Raw genomic sequence first — 24,190 nt, forward strand, 5'->3', positions numbered from 1 at the left:
TTTGTCATTGAGCACTTGTATGAAGCATGTGGAGCTGCTAATGATGTGGAGAAATAGCCTCTTAGAAGAATGGCTAGGTGCACATAGTTAAAATTTTCTATCATAAAAGGAAGATGTTTCTTATATATGTGTAGGATGATGTTTTTTTTTTCTTTTTCCCCTCCCCAGTCACGTGTGTTCACAGATACTTCGTGTTTGAAGTGCTATTTTTAAAACCCATACTGTGTGAGCTAAATAACATCATTGCGTAGGGGGCAAGGGAGTCTTTAGAATATATATATATATTTTTTTTTTTCCCTTAGAAAAAAAGGTATGAAAACAGGCAGCTCTGTTTGTCTGCTGCTCCTGCAGCTCCGTGTTCTGTGGTACTCTGCCCAGAGCTGGATGGGTGAGGCGCACACCCCATCTGCACACCTTTCCTCACCAGCTGCAGCAGTTCCTTCTTCCTCTCACCCTGTTAAAGTAATGATTTTCTTTCAAAACTCTACCATGTAATTCTTCTGTTTAGCTGCAGCCAGGTGAGTTCTCTCTCCTAGAGACTTTATCCAGTGCACTTTGTAATACAAGATTCTATTCAAACATTGTTTTTGTATCAGAAAGCATTTGTATTTTAGTAAAATGAATTGTATTTAAAGTAACGGTTGCACACATGATAAAACTTCATAGATCCGTAACTAACTACTGTATCCAGCATGGTGTTTCATAACTATAGAACAAACACTATGAGAAAAGCACGTCACTTTTAAAGTGACTAATTCAGATACAGGACCCTTAGCTTGCTTTTGTGATGTGAATGTATTCTTGAGAAGCAGAAAGTTTATCTTGCTCTAAAAAACCAAACAAAACTAAGTAACAACAGCAAAAGTACAACCTCTTAGGAAGGTTTGGGTTTGTTTGGAACTTTACATAAACAAAAAGTTGCAGTTGTCTCCTTTGTACTTAAAGGATCAATTCTTTATTATACGTAAGTATTTTGCTTAGTAATGCTTGAGTCTCTGTTTACCATAGTTTGTTAAATTGTTTATTCTTAATTGTTCACTAAGGACAGGAACTGAATAGTGTCTCAGACTGAAACACTAATAAAAATCACTTTTTTAAAAGATGCTATTAAGAAAAGTTAATTGAAAACTTTTCTGAATCTGCTACACTGTCAACAGTCTCTTTAATCCACGCAATGTAATTGGATACTCTTGTATACACACCATACTTGCCTTTTTCAGCACAGCCCTCGCCCCAGCTTACAATGCCTAAAAGGAACCAGGTGTTGTGGTAAGGTACTACAAAAGGGCCGCCACTATCACCCTTGCAGGCATCGGCAGCCTCAGTGGCGTAGCCTGCGCAGAACATGTTATCGGTGAGGATTCTGTCTGTTGCCCGCTGACACGTGTCCATGCTTACAATGGGCAGCCTCACCTTCATCAGGAAGCGCAGGGTTGAACCCCTGCTGTGAGTGGCACCCCAGCCGCTTACCATCCCTACGGTGCCTTCCTCGGACAGCAGTGCTGCCAGGTTAGGGCTGGGAAGGCAGATGGGAAGCACGTACTCGTTAAACACAACGTCACTGCTCAAGTACAGCAAGGCGATGTCACCATTGTAGTCATTTGAATCGTAATGTGGGTGAGTCCAGCTCCGTTCCACACCAATCTTCTGTTCATGCAGTTCTCTGCGATACTTGTCAAAGTCACCTGTGGTCATGGAAAGTTAAAATGTGAAGTGAACTGTAAATGGCCTGTACTGCAGCTTCAGGGGCTAAAAGGAAGTTCGGTGGATTAATGCTTTGACCTTCTGGCCCAAGAAGCTACAGGTGAAAACCAGAGGGAGCTCTGTAAAATAACCTTTTATATTGCAGCTGTGATCCCGCAAATCAAACTTACCAGTTAGCTCTTTAGGGGCAAAACAGAGTTATTGACTAGATAAATAACCGTTTACAGAGAATAGGGATTCCTGTGTAGGGATTTAACTGTAAATCCTGTCAATGCCTTTTAGTAGGAACTGTATTTTGAACAGTTTGTCTAGCCTTGCATTGGGACTCAGGAATATGACAAACGTTAAGATGCAGTCAGGGATAAAGCTGAAGAATTGTTTCTTACCAGTTACCAATGTTGTATTCTGTTTGCTCTTGGTGCACATTTTGTTGCCTGAGGTTTCAAGCACAAGACTGTATTTATGGCAGCACTCCTACTGCAAGGGCTTCTGCCTCCTGCTATTGTAACCTGTGCTGTAGTACATTACCAGGGTACAGGTGCTTTCTGCTTCAAGGTAGTTCTTAGCAATAAAAAGTGGGCATCTCATTAAGAAATTAATCTTAACGCTGACCTGAGAGTAGACCATCAGGCATCCTTCTTCCTTCTGAGAGGTGCCATGGTTCAGGCACCAAACACAATGAGTTTGCAGAAATGGGAAACAGAAAAATGTAAATTTCTGCCATAAGGTGTCAAATTCTTGTGCAAACAAAAGGGAGTAGCTGTACACCTTTACACTTGACTGTTGCTAAGGAGGAGGCAGAGTAAATCCAAATCTGCATGGGCAGCTCTGGTTGTTTCTCAACCAAACCTTGCTTACGTACCATGTAAAACATATTTTAGGAGGTTACCTCTAGGTTTATAGAACATACAGTGCATGAGCAGTACTTACCCACAGTAACATGGTGTGGCCTAACGAGATCAAGGCAGTGAGCAGCTGTGACCACCCAGCGGCTGTTGATTAAGCTCCCTCCACAAAAACCGTTTCCTCCGCTATTTCGGATCAAAACCTGTATGGAAGAAGAGGAGCAAAGTGTTATTAATCAGTGCAGCTACAGTGCATCTAGTAAAGATGATGCCACTAAGACTAATAAATCAAAAAGCTGGAAAGAGCAGATGCTTACAAATGACCTGAGCTCAAAAGAGTGAAGGAGGAGTAGATGGGCATTCATCTGTGGAAACAAGCAGCTGATTTTGTTTTTTGACATGTGGCTTCAAATTGGTTCAGGGGGAGGGGGAACTAACAAGGTGTATTCCATTGAGAGTTTGATTAAAAAAGACACCTGTGGTTGTCTTTATGAACAAGACATAGAAAAGGCTTTTTGTTTTTCCTAGTTGTCAAATGGACATGGAAGCAAGAGTGGAGACAAAGAAAAATTTATTTTTCCTTTTACTAGTAATAAGCTTTGGAATACTAAGCAGAGAAGAAAATGAGACCTAAAAACCCAGCCACGCTGCTTGGTCTTAGTTTGTCTATGCAGAATGCTACATGCTTTCAGTGCCTCAAGTAATCCCTGCTATTTCACATTGTTAAACCGAGCAAAAATCTTAAATCGATACTGTGCAGTTCCAGTGAACATAATCATCAAATGTTAGAAAAAGCAGCAACAGTCTGGTCTAGTGCCTAGCGTAACGTCATGTTTTACGTGTGCCATATGGACTTAATTCCGGGTGCTTGTAATGCTGCTAATTCTGACCAGTAGTGCTAGAGTAAAACACTGAAAAGTAGCAAAAGAAAACAACCTGGAAAATTCAGTCTTCGGAGATAAATAGCAAGAATGAAAAGTGTTTGAAAGATCCTTTTTAAGAAGAGTGTCCTTCACCTTGAGCCTATTATTGGTCCACCTGTAAAACACCTCCGGATGGGTGGAAGGGGAAAAGTGTCAAATTAAAGCAATAAAATTGATTGACAGAACCCTGAGGTGTTTTTTTTACATCAGTATGCTAACCTTCTAAGCAGAAGCCCTAATAAAGTATACTAAAGGAATTGAGACAATATAAATAAGCAAAAATTAGTAATAACGAAGGATATTAAAAAAGCAGAGTAGTGAAAATAAGGGAAACACTTCAGCCAAGTTCCCTGATTTGTCACATGCCACTTGCTTTCAGTTTGGAGCCCTCAATTTTACCTTCTTACCTGTAACAAGTATGAAAAGCTCAGTACACGAGGCTCACCTGGTGACAGAAAACTTTTGTGAACATACCATCAGCCATTCCAAAAGGAGTCAAGCATCAAGAGCCTCAGAAACAAAGAATCTGAATAACAGAGCAAGAAAAGATCTGATTTATTTAGTTAAGAGTGTATTAAGCTCTGAACACAGAAGTGCAGAAGACAAGGCTGGGGACAAGGGAGAATGATGAAGATGACAACTCAAATGTATACGCTCAAAAAAACCTGCAGAAGCTTGAGATCTTACCTCTATAGGTAACATACTTTTCTATTAACAAAACACACAGATGCTTATAGTGATTGGTGAAACCTGCAACAGATGGTCCCCACAATAAAGAAAGCAAAAGTTTTGGTATTTATTACCTGCCAGGGGCAATGTCTGCGATGACACAACGTTCCTCCACTTATCCTGGAGCCGTTGTGCTCTGAGGTAGAGTTGCTGTTTGGCTGGTTGTGCTGAGCCTCGCCTGAAGCATTTGTGGCGTCCCTGCTCTCATTAAGCCCATGGTGCATGGTCTGAACTGCCCCGGTTTCGTTTTGGCCCATGCTCTGCCCTGTTTGGTTCTGCCCAGAAGCATTTTGCACTGTTTCTTCCTGCCTGGCAGCAGCTGCTGTGGTCTCATTGTGCTGTGCAGGGCCCTGGGGCAGCTCACTCCACCGCAGCCCAGGCCTGGCTGGCCCCTCCGTGGCTGCGTGCTCAGAGGCAGCACCCTCCTGCCCCAGCTGCTTCTGGGTGCCCGAGTCCACCAGTGTCTTGGTGCAGCTGGAAGCATCTACTCCCACCTCCTTTGGTCCAGCAGCATCCTCCGTAATTGTGCTTTGCTCAGACGCATCCTTTAATGTTTCATTTTCCCTGGCAGCGCTTAGCTCCATCTCAGAGTGTTTGGCTGTGCCTGCCATGCTCTCATTCCATGTGGCCACATCGATCCTGCTCTCGCTCAGCTCCCTTGGGATCCTTGCTTGCCCCAAAGCCTCCTCTCGCATGGCATGCCTGGCTTTAATCAGGCCGCACGGAAAGGGTCCTGGAGGGAGCAAAAAAGAGCTTTGATCTTAGGCTGCTTGGTGTGGTGTCACACAAAAGCAGTACTACTCCTGTCCGAGAAAAATTCAAACTGACTGTTAACAGCCCAGAAACAACACGGATGCCTTGATGTCAAGCCCCTGTCCCTCAATCACCCAATCAAGGTGCATCAATTAATGAGTGAAAATCCCAGCACATGGCCAGGCCTCTACTGAGCCACCGGCATCAGCCCCAGCTGGTACCACAGTGCCGCCTGCCAAGTGGACAGAATGGGAACCCACAGCGCCCGATGCAACACGCCGTGCTGGTGCACAAACAGACTGGGGAAGAGCCCACGCTGCGGTCGGGTCCCTTCTCAGGAAGCTGAAGGGTGGCGTCGGCACGCAGGGAAATGGCTCTGATGCTTGCTCAGGGGGGCACTGTGTTAGAGAAAAACCTGAAGTGCACCTTAATGCTAAAGGTAAATAAAACTGACATTTTCTATGCGTTAAAGCAGCTCCTCAGTGTGTAGCTCTTCTACAGCTAGTGAAAAGAAGAAGAAAAGGCAGCTCCTGCCAATCTGTGCCTTACCTAACGCAACTGAGCTGATCACACCTCACCTGCTTGCACGCACCTCTTCCCGTCCTCGTGCAGGGCGTAGTCCTTTGTGCAGGAGCATTCCACATGGAAGGAGCGACTGCTGTCCCTGCAGTACTGCCAGCACCCACCGTTCTTATACCAGCACTCGAACTTTTCTGTGAAGGAGACGGGCGGCCGCTGGGTTAGTGCTGCCAACAAAGCCTGAGCAGCTCGCAGCTGCTAGCAGTAGGCAAGAACTGTGTCAGACTGTGGGGAAAAAACTGCTGAAAACTGGAATGGAAACAGCAGGAACTACTCAGAGGCCCAGAAAAAAAAAAACACGCTGATCTATGTAGTAAAACTAGCACGTTGCCATACATCTACTTTAGTTCTCCTGTTTGTACCATTTTATTGTTTATTTGCCTGCTTTGTTCTGAGGCCACAGCTGAGCTCTACTCCTTTCTGCCTGTAAAGCAGGAGCAGTAACATGCCTGGAGGACCCCACGCTTCTACCTGCATCCACTTTTGATCCTTCTACAAACCCTTCCTACTTAATCATAGCAGTTTTAAAGATCTGAGTATTTTGTTGGGAAGCCAGGTGTTGGGGAAAACTTATTTATGACTTGTAGTTTCCACTTATGTGATTTCATGCTTCAGTCATTTGCGGACTGGCCATAGCATTTCAGAGGACCATGAATCTGGTAAGAGACATGTGACTTTTCTATTTCATTCCTCATCATTCTCACATTACAACATAAATACAGAATTTATTTTCTTTGTCTTGTTGTTCTTTACAACAAGCTTTGGCTAATTTGTCTGATGGATTTACTCAATAAAATTAAAAAGAGAACAGAGCTTCACCATGAAATATGGGGCCTCATCATGAAAGTACAGGCTTCTATGGAGTTGCTGAATTTGTTACCACTGTAAAGTGATAAAAAATAACTAATTCCCTGCCCTTTCTTGAAGGAAGACAGGAGATGGACGTGTGCTTTCCTCTAGGCTTGCAAAGATCAGCAAGAGCCCAGAGCTGCAGCTGCTGTGTGGCACAGGCTGTGCCACCCTCCTCTGCACAACACAGCTAGAAGCAGCTACAGACAGTCGTGACTCCCTTTCTAGGATTGTGTTGTCCCAGTGCCATGTCCAAAACCACCATTCTAACGTGTTAATCTTAAACAGCAGACCAGAGATGTATGGGACACATGAAGTCAACACTGATAATCTCAGTGAAAAGCCTGTGCAAAGGTTCAGCTCAAGTGTCCAAGGAGCAAATTCCAGCCTTAACCTTTCCTTCACAAAGAATGTCAAAGTTGGTGTTCCTGTACTCACCTACTTCACAGTTGTCTCCTCCAAATTTTGGGGGGCAGATACAGAAGTAATTGTAGTGTCGTATTTTGCAGACTCCACCATTCTTACAGGGATTTGTACTACATGGATTTAAACCTAAGAAGAAGAAACAAGCCACAGCGTAATTCCAGGAATTACGAGAAGTCTGGTTTTGAACTTCCACATAATTCTTTGTATTTAGAAGGAACACAATAAAGGGATTTTTTAAAAAATTCCTTTTATACCTACCTTTGTAATTGAACCAAAACTCCATCTGCAAGAAAAAATCACAAATAATATTAAAAATAAATAAATAAAACCCAGTCATTAAATGGCCATACTGGCTACTTGTCATTTAGAAAACAGTCTATCTAGGGTGCACGATAAGATTTTGATTAGAACAATTAAATATATTCCTGAAGCAGATCTCTTGCTCAACCCCATGCAGCTCTCTTTAGATCAGCCACAGAATGCATAAACTGGATTGTACTGGGATGAAAATCAAACAAAGCTTAGACCCATAAATCCTCCAGCCAGTGAAAGGTCTGTGCCACCATCCTAGTAGTTTGAAGTGTACCCCCTGCACCTGCTACCCAAAATGTGCCTGTGCAAGGCCCTCAGCATCAACTGCTTCACTCTTAAGAGCCATTTCTACTGCACAGTACTACCTACTAAGTAGATGCCACCTAAGTAACTCAGGGTAGAGAGGAATCAGGCACCTCTACTTAAAACTGCAGTTCCAACTCCTGCTTCAGCAGCAAGGTCCCCAGCACAAGGCCTGGAGCCCCACCTCCCAGCTGGGTGCTAGGAGGCCATGAGACCAAGGTGCTTCTCCCATGTCTTTGGGGGGATCTGATGATCAGGATCAAGCAGGTGCCCTCTGAAAATACCAGAATCATGTTCGTGGACTGAGGCTCTGAATAAAGTAAGTTTTATATACTTAAAAGGAATTGTGTTAACATTTATCTAACAGCCTGATAATTACAGCACTTGCTTAGAAAGCAAGATCTCACAAACTGCCTTGATACGTCCTGACTACAAAGCTGCAGAATCCATAGGGATCAACCTGCCAGAGCCAGGCCATAGGCTGCAGCAGCTTGGCAGGGATTGCTGCTGGTGCCTGTCAGAGCTAGGTTTCCCAAGGTGGCTCCCAAGTGAGTGTCTCTGCCTGCTTGCAGCTGTAAGCTTGCCAGGATCTGGCAAGAGCAAGAATTCCAGTCTGAAGCAGCAGCTTTTCCAGCTCTTCAGTGCACGGATCTTCCAAGGTCCTTGTCAGAGGCACCTGCCCAGAAAGGGTAGGTGAAAAAGAAAGGGTGCCCCTGGGCACCCTATACCCAGAAAGCAGCCCAGGCTCCTGGCAGTGTTCTGGACAGTCCTGTAGACTGGATGCCTGAAGCCAAGCACTGCAACGTGTGAACTCCTTTAAGCAAAGAGCTGCTGAGAAAGCCTCTCTGTTCAACAGTGCAGACATCGGTTAAATGTCCTGGTTAACGGGGGGCAGTAAGAGTGAAGCAATTAATGCCATTTCAACTTTTGCAAGACACAAAAATTACCTCTTTCTGAACAAGATTGAGGCAAATGGACCATGTAGTCCCAGAGTAAACCAGCGTTATGTTGTAATGACAATGTGCACACTGCAAATTCATCAGGAATATCTACTCCACTTCCCATACACCTTCCACCTCAGCCCAACTTACCTCCACACATTTTCTGCATTGTGGTTTTATAGCTAATTATATAGTGGGAACTTTGAGTAATACACAAAAATAAAAAGGATAATTTTTTTTTTTTCCTATTGGTAAGTCAGTTGCAATTAGAGTGCATGGTTTATCTTTTGGTGGAGTCTTGTTGAGGGCAATTCCTTGTATCTCACCATTAATTTCCTCACCGTTTTCTCCTGTGAATGGAAGATCTCCTTAGCCTCCTCAAACGAACACTTTTCCTCATTGCATTCTCTCTCCAAGTTCCCCGGACGAATCTCTTCCAGAAAATAGTTAGCACGCTTCTGGACTTTCAGCACCTCATGTGCTTTGTCTCTTGTCATGAACACTAGAAAAATGAAATCAAACAGTTAATGACCGGAAGACCACAAACCTGTATCGCTACACTAACAGCCATGCATGCTTTCAGTTAGACAAACAAAATATAGGAAAAAAAAGCGCAAGCTATGTAAACAGCACAACAGAAAATAAAATTAGTCTGTGTCCTAACCAAAGGCAATAGTAGTTTAAGCTTTATTTTAATGGATTTAAAAGATTCAGCTCATTTAAAAGAACCAGACTTTGATGTTTTTTGCCTTTTTTTTTTTTTTTTTTTAAACTGTGCCAATCACAGGCACTGTAACTGAAGATTTACGAAGTGAAATAATACTAAATATTCTTAGCTTGCTTTCTCCTGTGGAAAGGGCTTAAAAACTTTATATAAGACTATCCCTAAAATCTCTTGCTATATTAAAGATTTGATCACCCTCATAAGGAAAAACAAACAAACAAACAAACCACAAAACCTATTATTGTGTTTCAACTTAGGTAATTTGCAAGTCTGTGGCAGTCAAGCTGTGGCTGTCAGCGTGCCCTGTCACAGCACCAGCAGCACTGGCTGCGTCTCAGGAAGAGACCCAATTGCAGAGCAGCTTCCATTAATTCAGAAACTTCACACCTCTGTGCCACTTGTTGGAGGGATGCCCAGCTCTGGGCAATGCCATTTAGAAGCAAGAACCTCCTGGTTCACTACTGAGACTTGCAGACTAGCACAGGAATATTTTTTCCCCACAGGACTCCTGAGTATTGCAGCTTCTTTGGAGGCTGACTGTATTTTTCTGCCTAACTCTTTCCTGATTCACAGTGACTACTAGTTGCCTAGCTGTGTGTGCATGTGGAAATAAAGTTGAAAGCAGAAATTTGGTTTCTATTCAATGTCACCTTTTTCAGATGTTCAGTAACGGAGACTTTCCAGGTAGCTACTGTGGACACAATAATACAGATGTGGACACAGTAATAGAGATGCCACTCCTTCATTAAAATAAATACATAAAGTGTCAGTTTTGTACTTGTATTCAGTTCATTTCCACTTCACAAAGCTATCTGCTGCAATGGCTCAACAGCTATTAGCGCCAACAAATTAAGCAAAGAGTAGCCAGGAGAGGGAACGCAGCAGTAAGGTCCTCCCCGTGTATCTCCTGCTGCTGCTACCAAGCCTTTGCGAGTGCATCTTGAGCTGAAGCACGGTGACCCCAGGACTGTCCAGCCAGGATGCTCTGAAGCAAAGTGAGGGCTCGTGCAGCCCTTGTGGACATACTGATACCAGCTGCCATCTCAAATACCTCCAGACAGTTGCATGTGGTGACTGAATTGAGCCCTGAGTCACTACTTAGGGTAGAAGGAGATTTTTGTCTTTCTGTTAGATGTACAGAAGTAGGCATCTATATCTAAAACCCATCCATCTATGAAAAAACATGAAAAATTGATGGTAAGAAATGTTTTAAGAAGTTCATTCTCTGACAACGAGCCCACTTTTGCAGATGGACCATAAGTTCACACATTTCTTTGCAGTTGCAGGATCGGTATTTACAGCAACAACTGAAACTCTAGAATAATATCAAATTGCTTCATTTCTAGGCATCTAGAAACTGTCCACAATAACTCTTAGCTGAGAAAAGCTTTGGACAGATCCGGATGTCCAGTAAAGGCATAGTTGACTTTCACCTGGATCAGTGAAATCACCTTTTATCACCCTTTGAGTTCTGCAGTAATCTTTAAGGGATCTACCAATTTTAAGTACCACCACATAGAGGATATGCCTGTTGTAAAGCCCTCTGACTTGCAGATACCACTTCTACTGGTATCTTCTTCTGCTCCTCCTCCCTCAGCAAGGACGGTTATAATGACCTGTGAGATCCTGCCCATTCTCACATGTGCTCTAAAAGCTCTCTGAAACCATTTCCAAATCTTTTATAACTGTAGTAAAATTGACATTCGTCCGAGAACACGTTGAAAATGCCTAATTTTAACTTCACAAATTTAAAAACATTGCCATGCAAATAATAATTCAGATTTTGGTTCCAACACCACAAAAGGACACAGGAAAAACAAGATAGTGGTATAAGAAGGAAGTTATGAAAGGCTGATTTCTCTCAGAAATACACACAAGTACTCGTTTTTCTCTGACGTATTTCAAGAAGTGTTTCTTGAACCCGTAGGACCCTGTGCTGAGATTCTCACAAGAAATCAATGAGGTTAAAAATGGAATTCAGAAGCACCTACCTGAATACGGACAGCTGCTGTTGACAGAGCACATTAATAGCAGAAACATCACAAGCGAGGAACTGCTCTCCATTTTACTGAGCATTCAGGAAACTCTGACTTTCCTTCAGAGGGGAAAGGTGAATGAAATTGGTATATGGTCACAAAACCTGCAAGGGGGGATCAGACTGCAGACAAGACAAAGACAAAATGAAGCGCAAGCAAGAGGGCAGGAGAAGGGAGAAAGAGGGGAGAAAGAAAGCAAATTCTACTGAGCTCATTGCGATGGGATTTCCATTGCTCTCTAACACTGATGTTGCACACTCCAACAGGAATCCCAACAGTTTGCAAGGCAAAATGCACAGATTGACCTAGCCCAGGAAGTGGCACAAGGTGTGATCCAAAGCCCGCAGAAGAAATACAAAAGCTGCGATGCACACGGCAGGCTTGGATCAGGCCCAAGCTGAGCAGAAGCCAGCGACAGCCCGGTGCAGCCTGCGAAGGATCCCAGGCTGAGGTCTGAGCCGCACGCTTCAGCCAGCAGCTTCTAGCAGCAGCGGCTGTTGTGCAGCTCCTCATGGTCTTGTCAAGTAAGATCACAGCTGCAAACCCTGATTAGGAAACCATTTACCACATACCTGGCAGTAAAAATTACACGCGAGAAGTTTGCATTTCTTCACATTACCTTCACAGGCTGAATAATTTATGGGGGCTTGACAGTACATACCTCTTTGGTATCTGTGTCACCTTCCAAAAAACAGGCTCAGAATGCATTCGCTTTTACAGAGAAGCATGCATTTATACTCACTTCTTTCTTTTATTTTTTATTTTTAGGGGAAGACAGAGGAGATATTTGGATGCGCACCAGGAACAGCCATGAGGTCAAGAGGTTGATCATTAACCAGTCACAAATATTGACAGAGGAGAGACAACCTTCTGGCTTCTCTGAAACTGGCTTGCAATCCAAAATAAAAAGAAAATTGTGTTTCTACACACATACACAAGTATTTGAACTAAAAAATCATTAAAACATCCTCCAACAATAAAAGCTATTTCTTTCTAACAATGCCCTTCAGAAGAATTTGTTTCTTTTTATAGAAGATTTCTGACACTCCATCTTCTTTCAGTAGGTAGGATCAATTGATCTGGGAAATACAAAAGCTGCTCTTTGAAATATGTAAACCTGTGACTGTGTAGGAGGATTCGTAGCAGTCACCTGCAGGAAGGCAAATATTGCCTGGTAACAATCACAGCTATTCACTGACATCACGACTTCTGCCTTTAATTAAACCCATGTTTTACTAGCTTTGACCACGATATGGTTTTTCCTTGTATTTCAATGTCCAGCAATGTCAGGTTTCAGATGCTTGTATGTTTGGTACAGGCCTCGTCTGGAAGACTACTGCTCAAAGAAGTGTGACCTTTAACATGCTGATCCTTAAGTCCAATGCCAATTAAACAAAGGGAGGGGAAAAAAGGACAAAGAGAGACAGGGATGACAGAGACAGGTGGCTGAATGTACTCTTCAGTTGCAGCTTACCTCCAACATGAAGCGCTTGGCCTACCTGTGGCTTCTTTTATTCACAAATCAACTGCAGCAATTGCTAAGGAAGTATGTGGGCAGCTCGTAAGTCAGTAAGACTAAGTCTACAAGCTTAAGAGAGATTACACTTCTTTGCTGATAGCATATTAAGTTTCTTACAAATTCTAATACAATTTTGTCGCAACTGAGTTGTTTTTTCATTTAACAATCTCATCACAAGAGCAGACAGACGTTCTTTGCTGATCCCAACAGGGGTCCAAAGATTGACCGAGATGTTGGAAACTTGTATCACTACAGCAGAGTTGGTTTCACCTTATATCTACAATATTAATTTTATTTAGCAGGCTTATATGCCAGGATTAAAATCAAGTTTAAATTGTGTTTGTTTTAAACTTAATTTTGACTATTGCAACTTCCTATGGACTTACTGGTGCTATATGTCTTTATTTTGTTTACTGGTATACACACATGTAGAGATATAGGTGCAAACACACATACATACACACTAAAATCTATCCACAAGTATTAGGAATGCTAATTTAACCTGCAGCTGATTGTGTTTAATAGAACAGGAATGAACAACAGAGTTTGCCTAGCTTGCTGATTAGATGAGATTTACAGACATTAAGATAAATAGAGCATGCAAGAGTTTGGAATTAAACCTCCTTTTTGAGTAACAGCAGAGTTCCCATTTCTAAGGACTTGTAAGGAAGTCTGATGGGGTAAAATCAGGCACTGGATTTGCAAGGAATAGCAAATATGGAGACCTATGGACCTACTGAATTGCTTAACCTGCAAGCACTGGATTAAGACAAGAATGCATTTTGTTGAAAGAAAAAATATACAGATACAGAGCAAACCACAACAGTTATTGTGGGAATGTTAGAGTAAAGCTGAAATGACAGAATTGTATCACTAAGTTGACCTTTTAAACATTTTTTCCTAAATAGATCTCTCTGTTTCTCCCCCCACCCCAACCAATTCAGTCATTTTTCACTTAACAGATTTGTTGAACCACAGACTATCTTATTTTCTACAATGCTGTACAGCCTCTCAGCATAACAGGGTACTACTATCTCTTGCCTGTAAGGCTTAAGCAGGATCATGCTACAAATGAACAACGTGACCTGGAGAAAGTACCAAAGGAAACACTACACAAGGTTAACATATACTCAATATTTAATACTGAAGATCTGACAGTACATTACACTGCATACTGTCACTGGCACATAGCCACAATATCCCAGGCTCGCAGTACCAGAATCAACCCTTCCAAGAAGGTGACATCTCATCTATGTGGTGCTGAATCCATTCTAGGTACTGACTGACTTTGGTGTAGACTCCAAACTTCTCCTTTTTTCCACAGCCTTCACCCCAGCTCACCAGTCCTACCAAAAACCAGGTATCCTTATACTTAGTGATCATAGGGCCTCCACTGTCACCAATGCAGGCATCTTTTCTGTCTCCTAAAGTCCCAGCACACAGCATGTTGTCAGAGATAGTGTATCTCATCACTTGTGCACACTCGTTCCTGGGAACCACTGGGATCTCGATGTAGCTGAGGAGGGTTGAGTAATTCCTCTTTTCGATATCACTTGTGCTGCCCCAACCAGTTACCATCATCTGCCTCCCGTTCCTTGTCAGCTCGTGCTCTGCCAGATCCCGTGTGGGAAGGCAGACAGGGAGCGCGTATTTGTTATACATCACAGGCTCAACCAAGTGCAGCATGGCTATGTCATTATCGGAGGTCTCCTTGGTGTAATTTTCATGCTTCACACATTTATCGACCCAAACGGTTTGCTCATTTACCTCAGTACGGAGACGGTGGTATTTACCTGGAGGAGTAAACAAGAAGATGAGAGAAGCTCCTGAACCTTCTGATTTGTCAAAACAACGGGAGCTTTCCTTCACCTTGGCCACCAAAGCACCCGTACTACAATGGGGCTTTAGGACTCTACTTCACATTTTTAATTTGCTTGTAAAATAGACACTTGTTCATTTTATGTTACAGGTTAACAGTTTTTTACTTGATGCACAGATTATAGACCTTCCAGCGTTGCCTAATTCATGAATACACACTGTACTAAATGAATTAGTATCCTAGAGCTATGATCATCAGTTGAGAGACTGAAATTGCCTCTGTATTACCCTGTTGTGTTCTTATTACAGCACACTTGCTCAACTGAAGAGATCTTCTTGAGAAGGAAAACAATCTTTTTGGATTCAGCATTAAAAGCAAGGAGATCGAAGCAAGCATACAGCAAAGCAAGACATTTATAACAGTACATTACTTTTTTTTGCTGTATAACCATTGTTTAGATTGACTGACCTTCAAGATTTAAAGGATAAATGTGACTGACTGGTAAGGCTATTCCTCTCTATAATCATGCATCTGTATTTTAAGGAATTTTTGATTCTAAGTTTCTATTTGTGCTACTTGACCATGGACACTTCATAAGCCAAGCAGTCAAGCAAAAGTAAGCAGGAAACTAAGTTGAAAAGGGACAGAAAGGCAAGAGCAAGTCATTTGTGTGTGATACACTGGAAAAGACAGGGAAAGATCTCTCTGGTAGAATGAGAAGTAGCAGCCACAAAAAGCAATTAACAGTGGTTGCTGCATTTCTGAACTGTGCCATCAGTTAATTTAAGCTTACATCCAATGCATGTTTCAGTATTTACTGGATTAAAATACTTATTTGGAGATCTGTCCACTTTGCACGTTCGACCTGCAGGAAAGCACGCATCTGAGCACACGAGATGGCAGGACACCCAGGCTGGCACCCCCCCTCTGCCCATGCTGCAGGAGTGTGACAGGGGCACACTTTCTTCCTTCTCAGTCCCTCTATAGGTGAGTTCGAAGTTGCTCTTTATTACCACCTTTTCAAACGTGTGCTTCACAATGCTGTCCTTCACAGTTGTTGCCCCCCCAATTAACATTTTACTTCCTTCAATTTTACTTGAATCCTTCCAGACACAAACCTTAAAGTTCCTCTGACTTTGCTTTACCAAGGTCTTCTGGAGCCTTTTGCTGTGCTTGAACCTGTCAATGGGGTATTGCTGCTGTGGTTTGTTTTCTGTACAAGAGTGAGAGTGTCTCCAAGCACAGGGACTTTATGATCCACAGCAGTTCCAGAAACAGATTCTCAAAAGACCCCGTAACTCCAGCTTTGGATCTTGGACATCCAGACCAGTTATTTCCGAGACTCTCATCTTGTTCCTTTGCCAATGGCCATTGCCATCTCATACATGGCCTCAGTAGATAGCTCACACTACTGAAACTGCTCGAGTGACCACCTGTGTCATGCAGTACCAGAGCCTGAAGGACTTCTTATTACCAAGCCATCACTCACAAATCAATTTTTTACTGCGATCTCTTTGTGGTGGCAGTGTCCCAGCACCTGCGAGCACATTTCCTTGCTATGTTCCCCCACTCTGAAGCCACTGTGGCAGGGGGCTGACTGGCAGATTTCTGAGGATAAGAGGCACGGGTTTATTCCTGTCTCCAAAGATACAAATCTCTACTTCAGGGCTCAGGAATAATTCTAGACTCGATCACTGTCAGAGCACCTCCTCTTGAAGAAGGCAGTTTAGTTGTGTAGGAGCTTCGTGTGCTCTGTATACAACCATGGCCATGACTATCTGTATCCTGAGAGACACCTGTGAACAAGCAGGGGACAGCTCTAAGATGGGTGCTACTGTAGCAACAGTTCCCCCTGCACACCTCACCTCTCCACAAGAATACCATTCTGACTTCCTATCCACACCTGGACATACCAAACCTGCAGCCTGTGTGAAAAGCATCCAGTTCCTCCCTCGTACTGAGGAGATACATAATCTTTTTGCTGCTGGCAGAAAAATATTGCTGTGATGTTCTACATAAATGAGCAAATGGGGAACCTGTTCTCTGATGGCAGAGACGGCATTCTGATTTGATGCAGATATGATGATGTTCATCTATCATCTTGGAACACAGTTCTGGATGCAAACTGGACATGCAGGAACAAGAGCCACAAGAAGGAGACTTGAGATGTTCTCAAATTTATCTTCCAAAACTTCACCTACTCTGAGACCTAAAGAGGACGCAGAGGGGAGACCTCACCGTGGCCTACAGCTTCCTCATGAGGGGGAGCGGAGGGGCAGGCCCTGAGCTGTTCTCTCTAGTGACCAGCGGCAGGACCCAAGGGAATGGTGTCAAGCTGCGACAGGGGAGGTTCAGGCTGGATATCAGGAAGAGGTTCTTCACCGAGAGGGTGGTCACACACTGGAACAGGCTCCCCTGGGACATGGTCACGGCACCAAGCCCGTTGAAGTTTAAGAAGCGTTTGGACTGTGCTCTTAGTCACACGGTCTGAATTTTTTGGTGGACCTGTGTGGTGCCAGGAGTTGGACCTGATGATCCTTGTGGGTCCCTTCCAACTCAGGATAGTCTATGATTCTTCGATTCTCCATTTCAGACACTAAGAAGCCACGTGAATCCTGCTACAAGGCTACTCTCCAAGCTCATGAGTGCAAACCCACATGAGAGCCTCCCCTCCAGTTTCACTCTTACAGATCATGAGCAGAAAGGTGCAGCAGGATGAGGCCGTAACACTGATGGGCATCCCAGACTGATGGAGGCAGGTCTAATATCACCTGTGCAGTCTTGATACAGACACATTCACTACTGTCATCAGGCCTACATCTGCCCTTACAGACATGGCAATGTGTCCATTCAAAACTCTGTTCCATGTATCTCATGGTCTTAATGGTGGATATCTCTACAGCTTAGAACATGCATCCTCCTCTGATGAGGACTCCTTTCCTAGTTGCAGCAAAATGCCCAAAAGGCACATGTAAAAGGACAAACATGTTGTATTTAGGTGGGTCTTTAAAAAGTTCCTTTCTTCTTGACCAGGGACATCTGTCCCACATGCCCACTTCTTCTTCACCAACCCAAACCACAGTAGAGGACCCTTATGTGGTTTCTATTTCACCACAGTATGATTCCCTGAGATTTAACAAGAGGGGTTCTCTCACACATGATAACTCAGTCTATGGCCACACACTTGCTTCTTCCTCTATTAATGAAGAAGGTCTTTTGGGCAGCTGGGAGAGGGGAAGAAATTTGAGCCCTTACTGGTGATTATCCTACACTGTAAATTACTCTGTATGCTCAGCCCAAATTTGTATGTGAGGTGTTTCTTGAGTTCTATTTCAGCCAAAAAACCGATCTTCTCAAACCATGGTTCTCAAGTGCTGACAATTTTCTTTACCCACTGAATATCATTTATGCTCCATCTTTTTATTTGGTTACCACAAGACTCTCTTGATGGATACCACCCCTTGTTTCTTTCCTGCAGAGAGATCTTTAGGCACTCTATCCCAGCTGAAAGCTTGTCACACTGCACAGATCTCTACCAGGACCTGCAGTACGAGGCGGGGTGGAGTGATTTAATTGCAGCCTCAGTATTTCCCCTAGCTAAAATTTTCCCACTAACCTGTCTCCTTCAAAGTACATCAAAGCTACATCTAGCACCACTGAGCATTCGAACACCACATCTGATGACAGCTTTTCCCTAAAACATTCCAAGACTCTTTACCAAGTTACCTGCACAGGTTCCCGCTTCTTGGGCCTCACTGTAACTGAATACACATATGTTAAGTGATCACTTCACAGGGAAGAAAACTACTCAGCAGTAACTGGAAGTGCTTGGGGATGTGCAGTCTGTGTGCCTACTTCCAAGCTAGCATCCACTTCTACTTGATGTCCCTTTTTGGAAAAGGTGAATATTCTGGCTCTAAAAGGACACAAGGGTATATTGCATGTTTTTTTGCATTCATCCTATGCGTTGAACAATGGATGATGGACGTAAACACTTCCACCCACACTTTCCTTAATGTCTCACATCTAAAATGTTTGCATATCCACAGTATCTATGGAACATGCATACAGACAGCACATTTCCAAGACTTTCCCAATTACTGAGAACAAGCTCTCTTCATTAAAGGAGAAAGAAAGGAATTGAGCTCTTATGTCTCTAATGTCATCAACAGTAGACAGAAAATACTAATCCAAAAAAGAATTCCTACTTAAATGTGAATGGAACACTGATTATTTTTGTTTGTTAATTGAGAATTAGTACTGTATTCAGCAGAGGTTTTCTCATGCTTAACAGCAGCAATGCCAGCAATGGCAGTGTTGCTGCAGTGCCTTTCCTGCTCTGCTAAAACTCTCTGAAGTAGTGTTGTTCAAATGTATCAAAAGGCAGGAAGAGGTGCTGTGACATTCTCCTCTGGAGCTCAAGACTTCATATATGCTTTGTAAAGGTGGGCTTTTTTTTTTTTTTTTTTCAGTACTGGAACAACCTTGAATACTTTCATCAACAGAAAAGTACAAGCAGAAGAGATTTCCCCAAATGGACTTTTCAATATTTCTACTCTATAGACAATCAACAGTGCTCAGAAGACATCAGCCCACTTCCACAGTAAGGTTGATACAGGCTCAAATGAAATCAGCTGGTTTTACTAATCTTTTTTGTTTTACGCTGAGGTGCATATTAAATGCTTCCTAAACAATCCACTCTGGCATCCAGAGTGGATTCTATCTTTAAAGCCTGCTGGTCTTTCTCCTGAGACAATAAATGCTGGTAATTAAAGAGTTGTATTTAAAAAAAAAAAAAAGAATGTTTTTTTTTCCATACCAAGTCTTACTTTGAAACCCTCTCCTGAATCAGTGCAGTGTGCTGCCGTTAGGACCCAAGATGGATGGATGAGAACACCTCCACACAGAAACCTCCCTTTGCTATTTTGCAGCAGAATCTGAAACAAAGAAACAGAGAGGTCCGACACTGCAGGAAGCATGGCTCACAAAATATGGTACACATTCTTCTTTGTGGTTGCAAAATGTACAGATGCATCAAGCAGCAGAGCATGTCATGTTCATTGAAGCCCAAGCTCTACAGTGGAGCAAAAGCACTGTGAATAAGGTCTCAGTGGAACACCCACAAAGATTTTTGAATATTCTTCCCAATTGAAGGCTGGCTTCATCCAAACCAGCAGATGACTATGCTGGTCACTGTAAGAAAGCACTTTGGTACTCCAAAACTTTGAAAGACAGAGCTCAAATGAGGGAATTATTTTTGTGTGCAAAAAACACCAGAAGACTGTGTGTCATCTCAGGCTGCAATTCTCATTTGATGGTGTAAAAAGGCCTTTAATGTCAGAGACAGACAGGCTCTGATTGTATGCATTCACTAGTTCCATAATATGCTCTGTGAGGTCTCCTCTTTCTCTGTGACATCCCAACCTTCTCTGTAAAGCTATGGCTTATTTAGCTGATTAAATCTGCTAACTTGAATTTACAACAGGCAAGGCTTATAAAAACAGATACCTGCAGAAGAGGAGAGATTACCTCACACTCCTACAATAATGCCATTACAATACCTGGAGTGGGCATCAGGCAGCACGAGCTGCAGTGATTAAGTGTCATTCCCCAGCATGGAGTGACAAAGCAGGTATTTGTCATCACTATCCTCTCTCCTGACATTCTCGGCAAATTAAAAAACTTGACAACAATGGCAAGGCCAAGAGTCTTAACAGATATTTCTTCTTGTTACTCCAACTTTTTGGTTGCTTTTGAAAGAGCTGAGCTAAGGGAATCTTAGCTTCACGTGATGCCACAACTAGCAACATAAGAGTCTCCCCAGAACAGGGAGGCAGGCAGAGCTGTTCTGGAACAGCATGAACTGTCTGTTGTGAAAGATTCTTTTCTCCTTACCTGCCAAGGGCTGTCTCCCCTTCTTCCTGCTTTTCCCTCAATGAGACGGATATTGAATCCTGCTTCAGCTTCAATGTAGTCTGTTTTCACTCTTCCACAGGGGAATTCCACTACAGAAGATGCAGAGAAGTTAATTAGCACAGAACAGTTCACCCAACATAAAACCAAACTCCAGCTCCCTAACCCAGGCAATACAATCCATTGGCTTCAAGGAATTCCCTCAGCGCTTGCAGAGGAGGTACTTTTCAGATTGCTCTGTGTGTCTTCATGATGCAAACACAGACACAGCTTAGACTATCAGTGGTCATGAAGTGGGTATGGATTTGGGAAACACAGGCACAGAATAATTCTGCATGGAGTGGATGTTGTGAAAAGCAGTACAAAGTGCAGTGCAAATACTTCTCCTGTAAACTCCCCTGATTTCACGTTTGAACAACCCTCTGTCAAATCTCCTGTGAACATCCTGCGCTCACCTACAGGCTCGCACTTGGTATGGTCATCTTTCAGCTGGTACCCAGATGCACAGCTGCAAGAGCGGCACTGGTTGGCAGGGTCATCCTTGCAGAAATGTTCACAACCTCCATTATTGACAGAGCAGTTGGTGTATTTCACCTCTGGGGAAAAAAAGGAACAAGAGGCACGAGAAGTTGGAAAGCCAGAGTCACAGGAAGGTGAAGTGGCAAAACGACATCTTGATTCAAGTGAGCAACAGCTGACAGTGGATTTGGGATGACAGCTGCAGGATTTAATGGCACTAGGGCCCTTCAGACAGCAAACAGATCTTGGTCCAGAATAAGACAGTGGGGAAACTGGGAACCCAGAGATTACTGGCTGGGCAGGCAGACTGGAGAACAGAAAATTCTCACTGAGTGCGAGTCAGATGGTGGAAAGCGTTGATGATACATGGTATATGTACTCCTAATTAAATACATTATGCAGCTTTTCTCCACGGAAGACATCATTACAGTAATGACAATAAAATATTGCAGTGGATTATTTTTTTCTCTGTATTATAAAAAAAAAAAAAAAAAAGAAAAAAGAAAAAAAGAAAGTAACTCCTCCTATCCCATTTTACAAAAATATCAGAAATAGTAAAACACAGATTTCTCAGATCTCCATACCCTTCCCATGGCAACACAAACTTCATTTTGCTTTAGATAAGCACAGATAATCCTTCTACCACATCATGAAGTAACGGAATTCACATCAATAATGAAAGCAAGCATACTGTGCAATGCCAGAAGTGTCGACTGCTATACACTGAGATCCCTGTCATGAAGAATATTATTTTATCATGGATTAAAGACAGCATTACCATAATCGCACAACGCTCCCTCCCAGCCTTTGTTACAGATGCAGGAAAACTTTCCAATATTGTCCTTGCACGTCCCATTGGAACAGGGCTGCGGCTCACACTGATCTCCATCTGAAACAGAGGCAGAAAAACTCAGCCCTTGGACTGCAGATCAGACCAAACATTAACATGAGCAGATCCTCCCTGGATTCCCAAGTACCACACACCATTTCTGCCACTGAACGGTGATAACTCTGTGGTCTTAGCCCAGACAAGGGCATTTGCTTAGGTTTTGAATTACAGCTCTAGAGGGAGCGAGCAGAAGGGAACAAAAAGAGCAAAACCTGTAGCAGACAGGGCAGAAGCAAGTTACTGCAGAAGCAGAGAGCAATGGTGGGGCTCCTCTTTGGACCCACATCAGGCAGAGTCAGAGTACCAGCGATCACTTTTGACCAGTGCCCTTGCTATGAGAAGGTGACTGATGATAGACACAGATGCACCTGAATTTTTTAAGAAGTTGCTTATACAATATGACAGGAAAACATTCTTTGCACACCCCATATAAAAGAGAATGAAAATATAAATCAGTATGATACATGGCAGCAGGAAGGAGGAGTACCAGCTAACCTTGAGGAAACAGAGAGAGATGAATAGGAAAATCTTTTACTTACCTACATATTTGCTCCAGAAATTTAGCTGTAGAGAAACAAAGTTTATATTAAAGCTAGAAGCATATTTGTCACAAGCAAGGGATTTGAAGCGTATGATGGCTTTGGCCAACACAGAACAGCATTCTAGTCAACAGTGTTGGTCAAATTCTTCTTGGCAGAATAGCAACATACACTCCAACAAAACTGGCCAACCCCAACATTCATGCACTGCATGGCCCTACTCAGCACAGATCCCCCCTGCCCTGCTCACAGACCCATCAGCACCACAATCCCTCAACATCCCTACAGACTTTGTTTTCTTGTCTCTTGCTTCCAGGTAAGTCACCTGTGTTGCTGAAATAAAATCACGCTTGTGCCTAGTGAGGCAAAACAGAGGCACTGTGAAGACTGTAAAAAGAATCTGGTGTCTGAGGGACAGCAAAGAGTGGTTCATCCTATGTATCTAGGATAGGAAGGACTAGGAGAAACTCATTGGTAGCAAGAATAGCCAATGGGGTCAAACAGGGATTGGGATTACCTAGCTGGGACCTAAAACTCAAAACTGGGTCAGGTGGGACAGACATGAGCAACCGAATGCTGTGGTGCAAACAATCAATGTTATAACTTGGCAATCTCTGTCAAGCAATTACATTCAAAACCACGTCTCTACCTTAGGAGTCAGGAGGGCTGACAGCAAGATCTCCCATGTCCCAGTTTGCAATACTTTAAGAAAAAAATCTATTGGTTAAGTCTTACATTCCTCCTTACAGAAGCAACTTACTGTTGCTTCCCTGGTTTCGAATATCTCACTGGCTTCCTCAAAGTCACACTGCTCTTCCTTGCACTCACGCTCCAAAGAGCCTGGTTTGACCTCCTCCAGAAAAGAGTTTGCCCGCTTCTGGATTTTCAGGACTTGGTTTGCATCTTTGTAGCTGTAAAATACTGGAAACAAAAATGTGAAAGCACAAGCAGGGAAGAGAGCTGGCTGAAAACTGGCAGTGGTCCTTCTTCAGGAACGCTGTTCTCACAGAAACAGCCCCTCTCCAGCACTGCAAGGGAGCTTGCTCTAGCAAACATGGCCTGTCGGTGCCGTGCAGCAGAAGCAAGCCCAAGCCTCTGCTGTGACGCTCAGCTTGCAGGGCTCACGGGCACTACGTCAAGGCAGCCACCACGGCCCTGCACTGTCTGTAAACCTCTGCTACAGGAATCCAAATCCCTTAATGGGACCAATTCCAGCCACTCCCTGTCGCTGACAGGGAGCAAGGAACACACTTGCAGTAATTGGAAGAGGGTGAAGAGTACCTGAAAAATGAAAACTTACTTGAGGTACTATGAACTTGTGGAGAGCAGGCAGCCAGCAGAACACCTATGGTGACGAGCTTCCACATACTGCAGCAGAAGTCCCCTAAAAAAGAGAAGGTAGGTGTGAAAGGGACTGCACTACTGAGCTGCAGCAAAACCCCCATGCTGGAGAGTGTTCTACTCAGAGCTCAGCCAGTTCCTTCACTTATTTTTCACACAGCAGCTCCCTCACTGAATGCTGAGTTGTGCCATGATTTTCCCTTTGATTTCAGCTCCAAAGCAGCTGCTTGTTAGAGGCTCTTCAGACTGGTCTGCTAGTTCCCTTTAACCCATCAGCAGCTTACCCAGAACGTTTCTTGCCTGCCCAACATCCTCCCCTTGTCACCAGACATTTTTACAAGCTTTATGCCTCCTTAAATAAAGCTGTACTGTGAAATCCTGAACGATACAATACTTTTGAAGCACTTACTGCTTTATTCAGTGTGAATCTGCGTGATCTATTCTTCCGCCATGAGCTTGCTGGAACTTAGTTAATCCATAACTTCAGATATTTACTCTTTGGAGTGACATGAAGTGCTTTCTTTTTA

The 24,190-nt window shown here is 43.2% G+C and overlaps 1 protein-coding gene across 1 annotated transcript; it reads right to left on the reverse strand.

The window, feature by feature from the left end:
• Positions 1–1,107: 1,107 nt before the first annotated feature.
• PROC (protein C, inactivator of coagulation factors Va and VIIIa) lies at positions 1,108–23,689 on the reverse strand (the record flags this gene model as incomplete). The annotated part of the gene is made up of 15 exons (XM_084292114.1): positions 1,108–1,685; positions 2,635–2,752; positions 4,276–4,934; positions 5,533–5,731; positions 6,825–6,934; positions 7,067–7,091; positions 8,706–8,866; positions 13,870–14,436; positions 19,282–19,399; positions 20,358–20,467; positions 20,831–20,971; positions 21,673–21,783; positions 22,323–22,347; positions 23,083–23,243; positions 23,623–23,689. 15 exons carry the CDS (start codon positions 23,687–23,689, stop codon positions 1,108–1,110), a joined length of 3,150 nt encoding a protein of 1,049 aa, XP_084148240.1.
• Between the last annotated feature and the right edge of the window lie 501 nt (positions 23,690–24,190).

This window comes from Netta rufina (genome assembly GCF_964035555.1).
Source record: "Netta rufina genome assembly, chromosome: 9".
Classification (NCBI taxonomy): domain Eukaryota; kingdom Metazoa; phylum Chordata; class Aves; order Anseriformes; family Anatidae; genus Netta; species Netta rufina.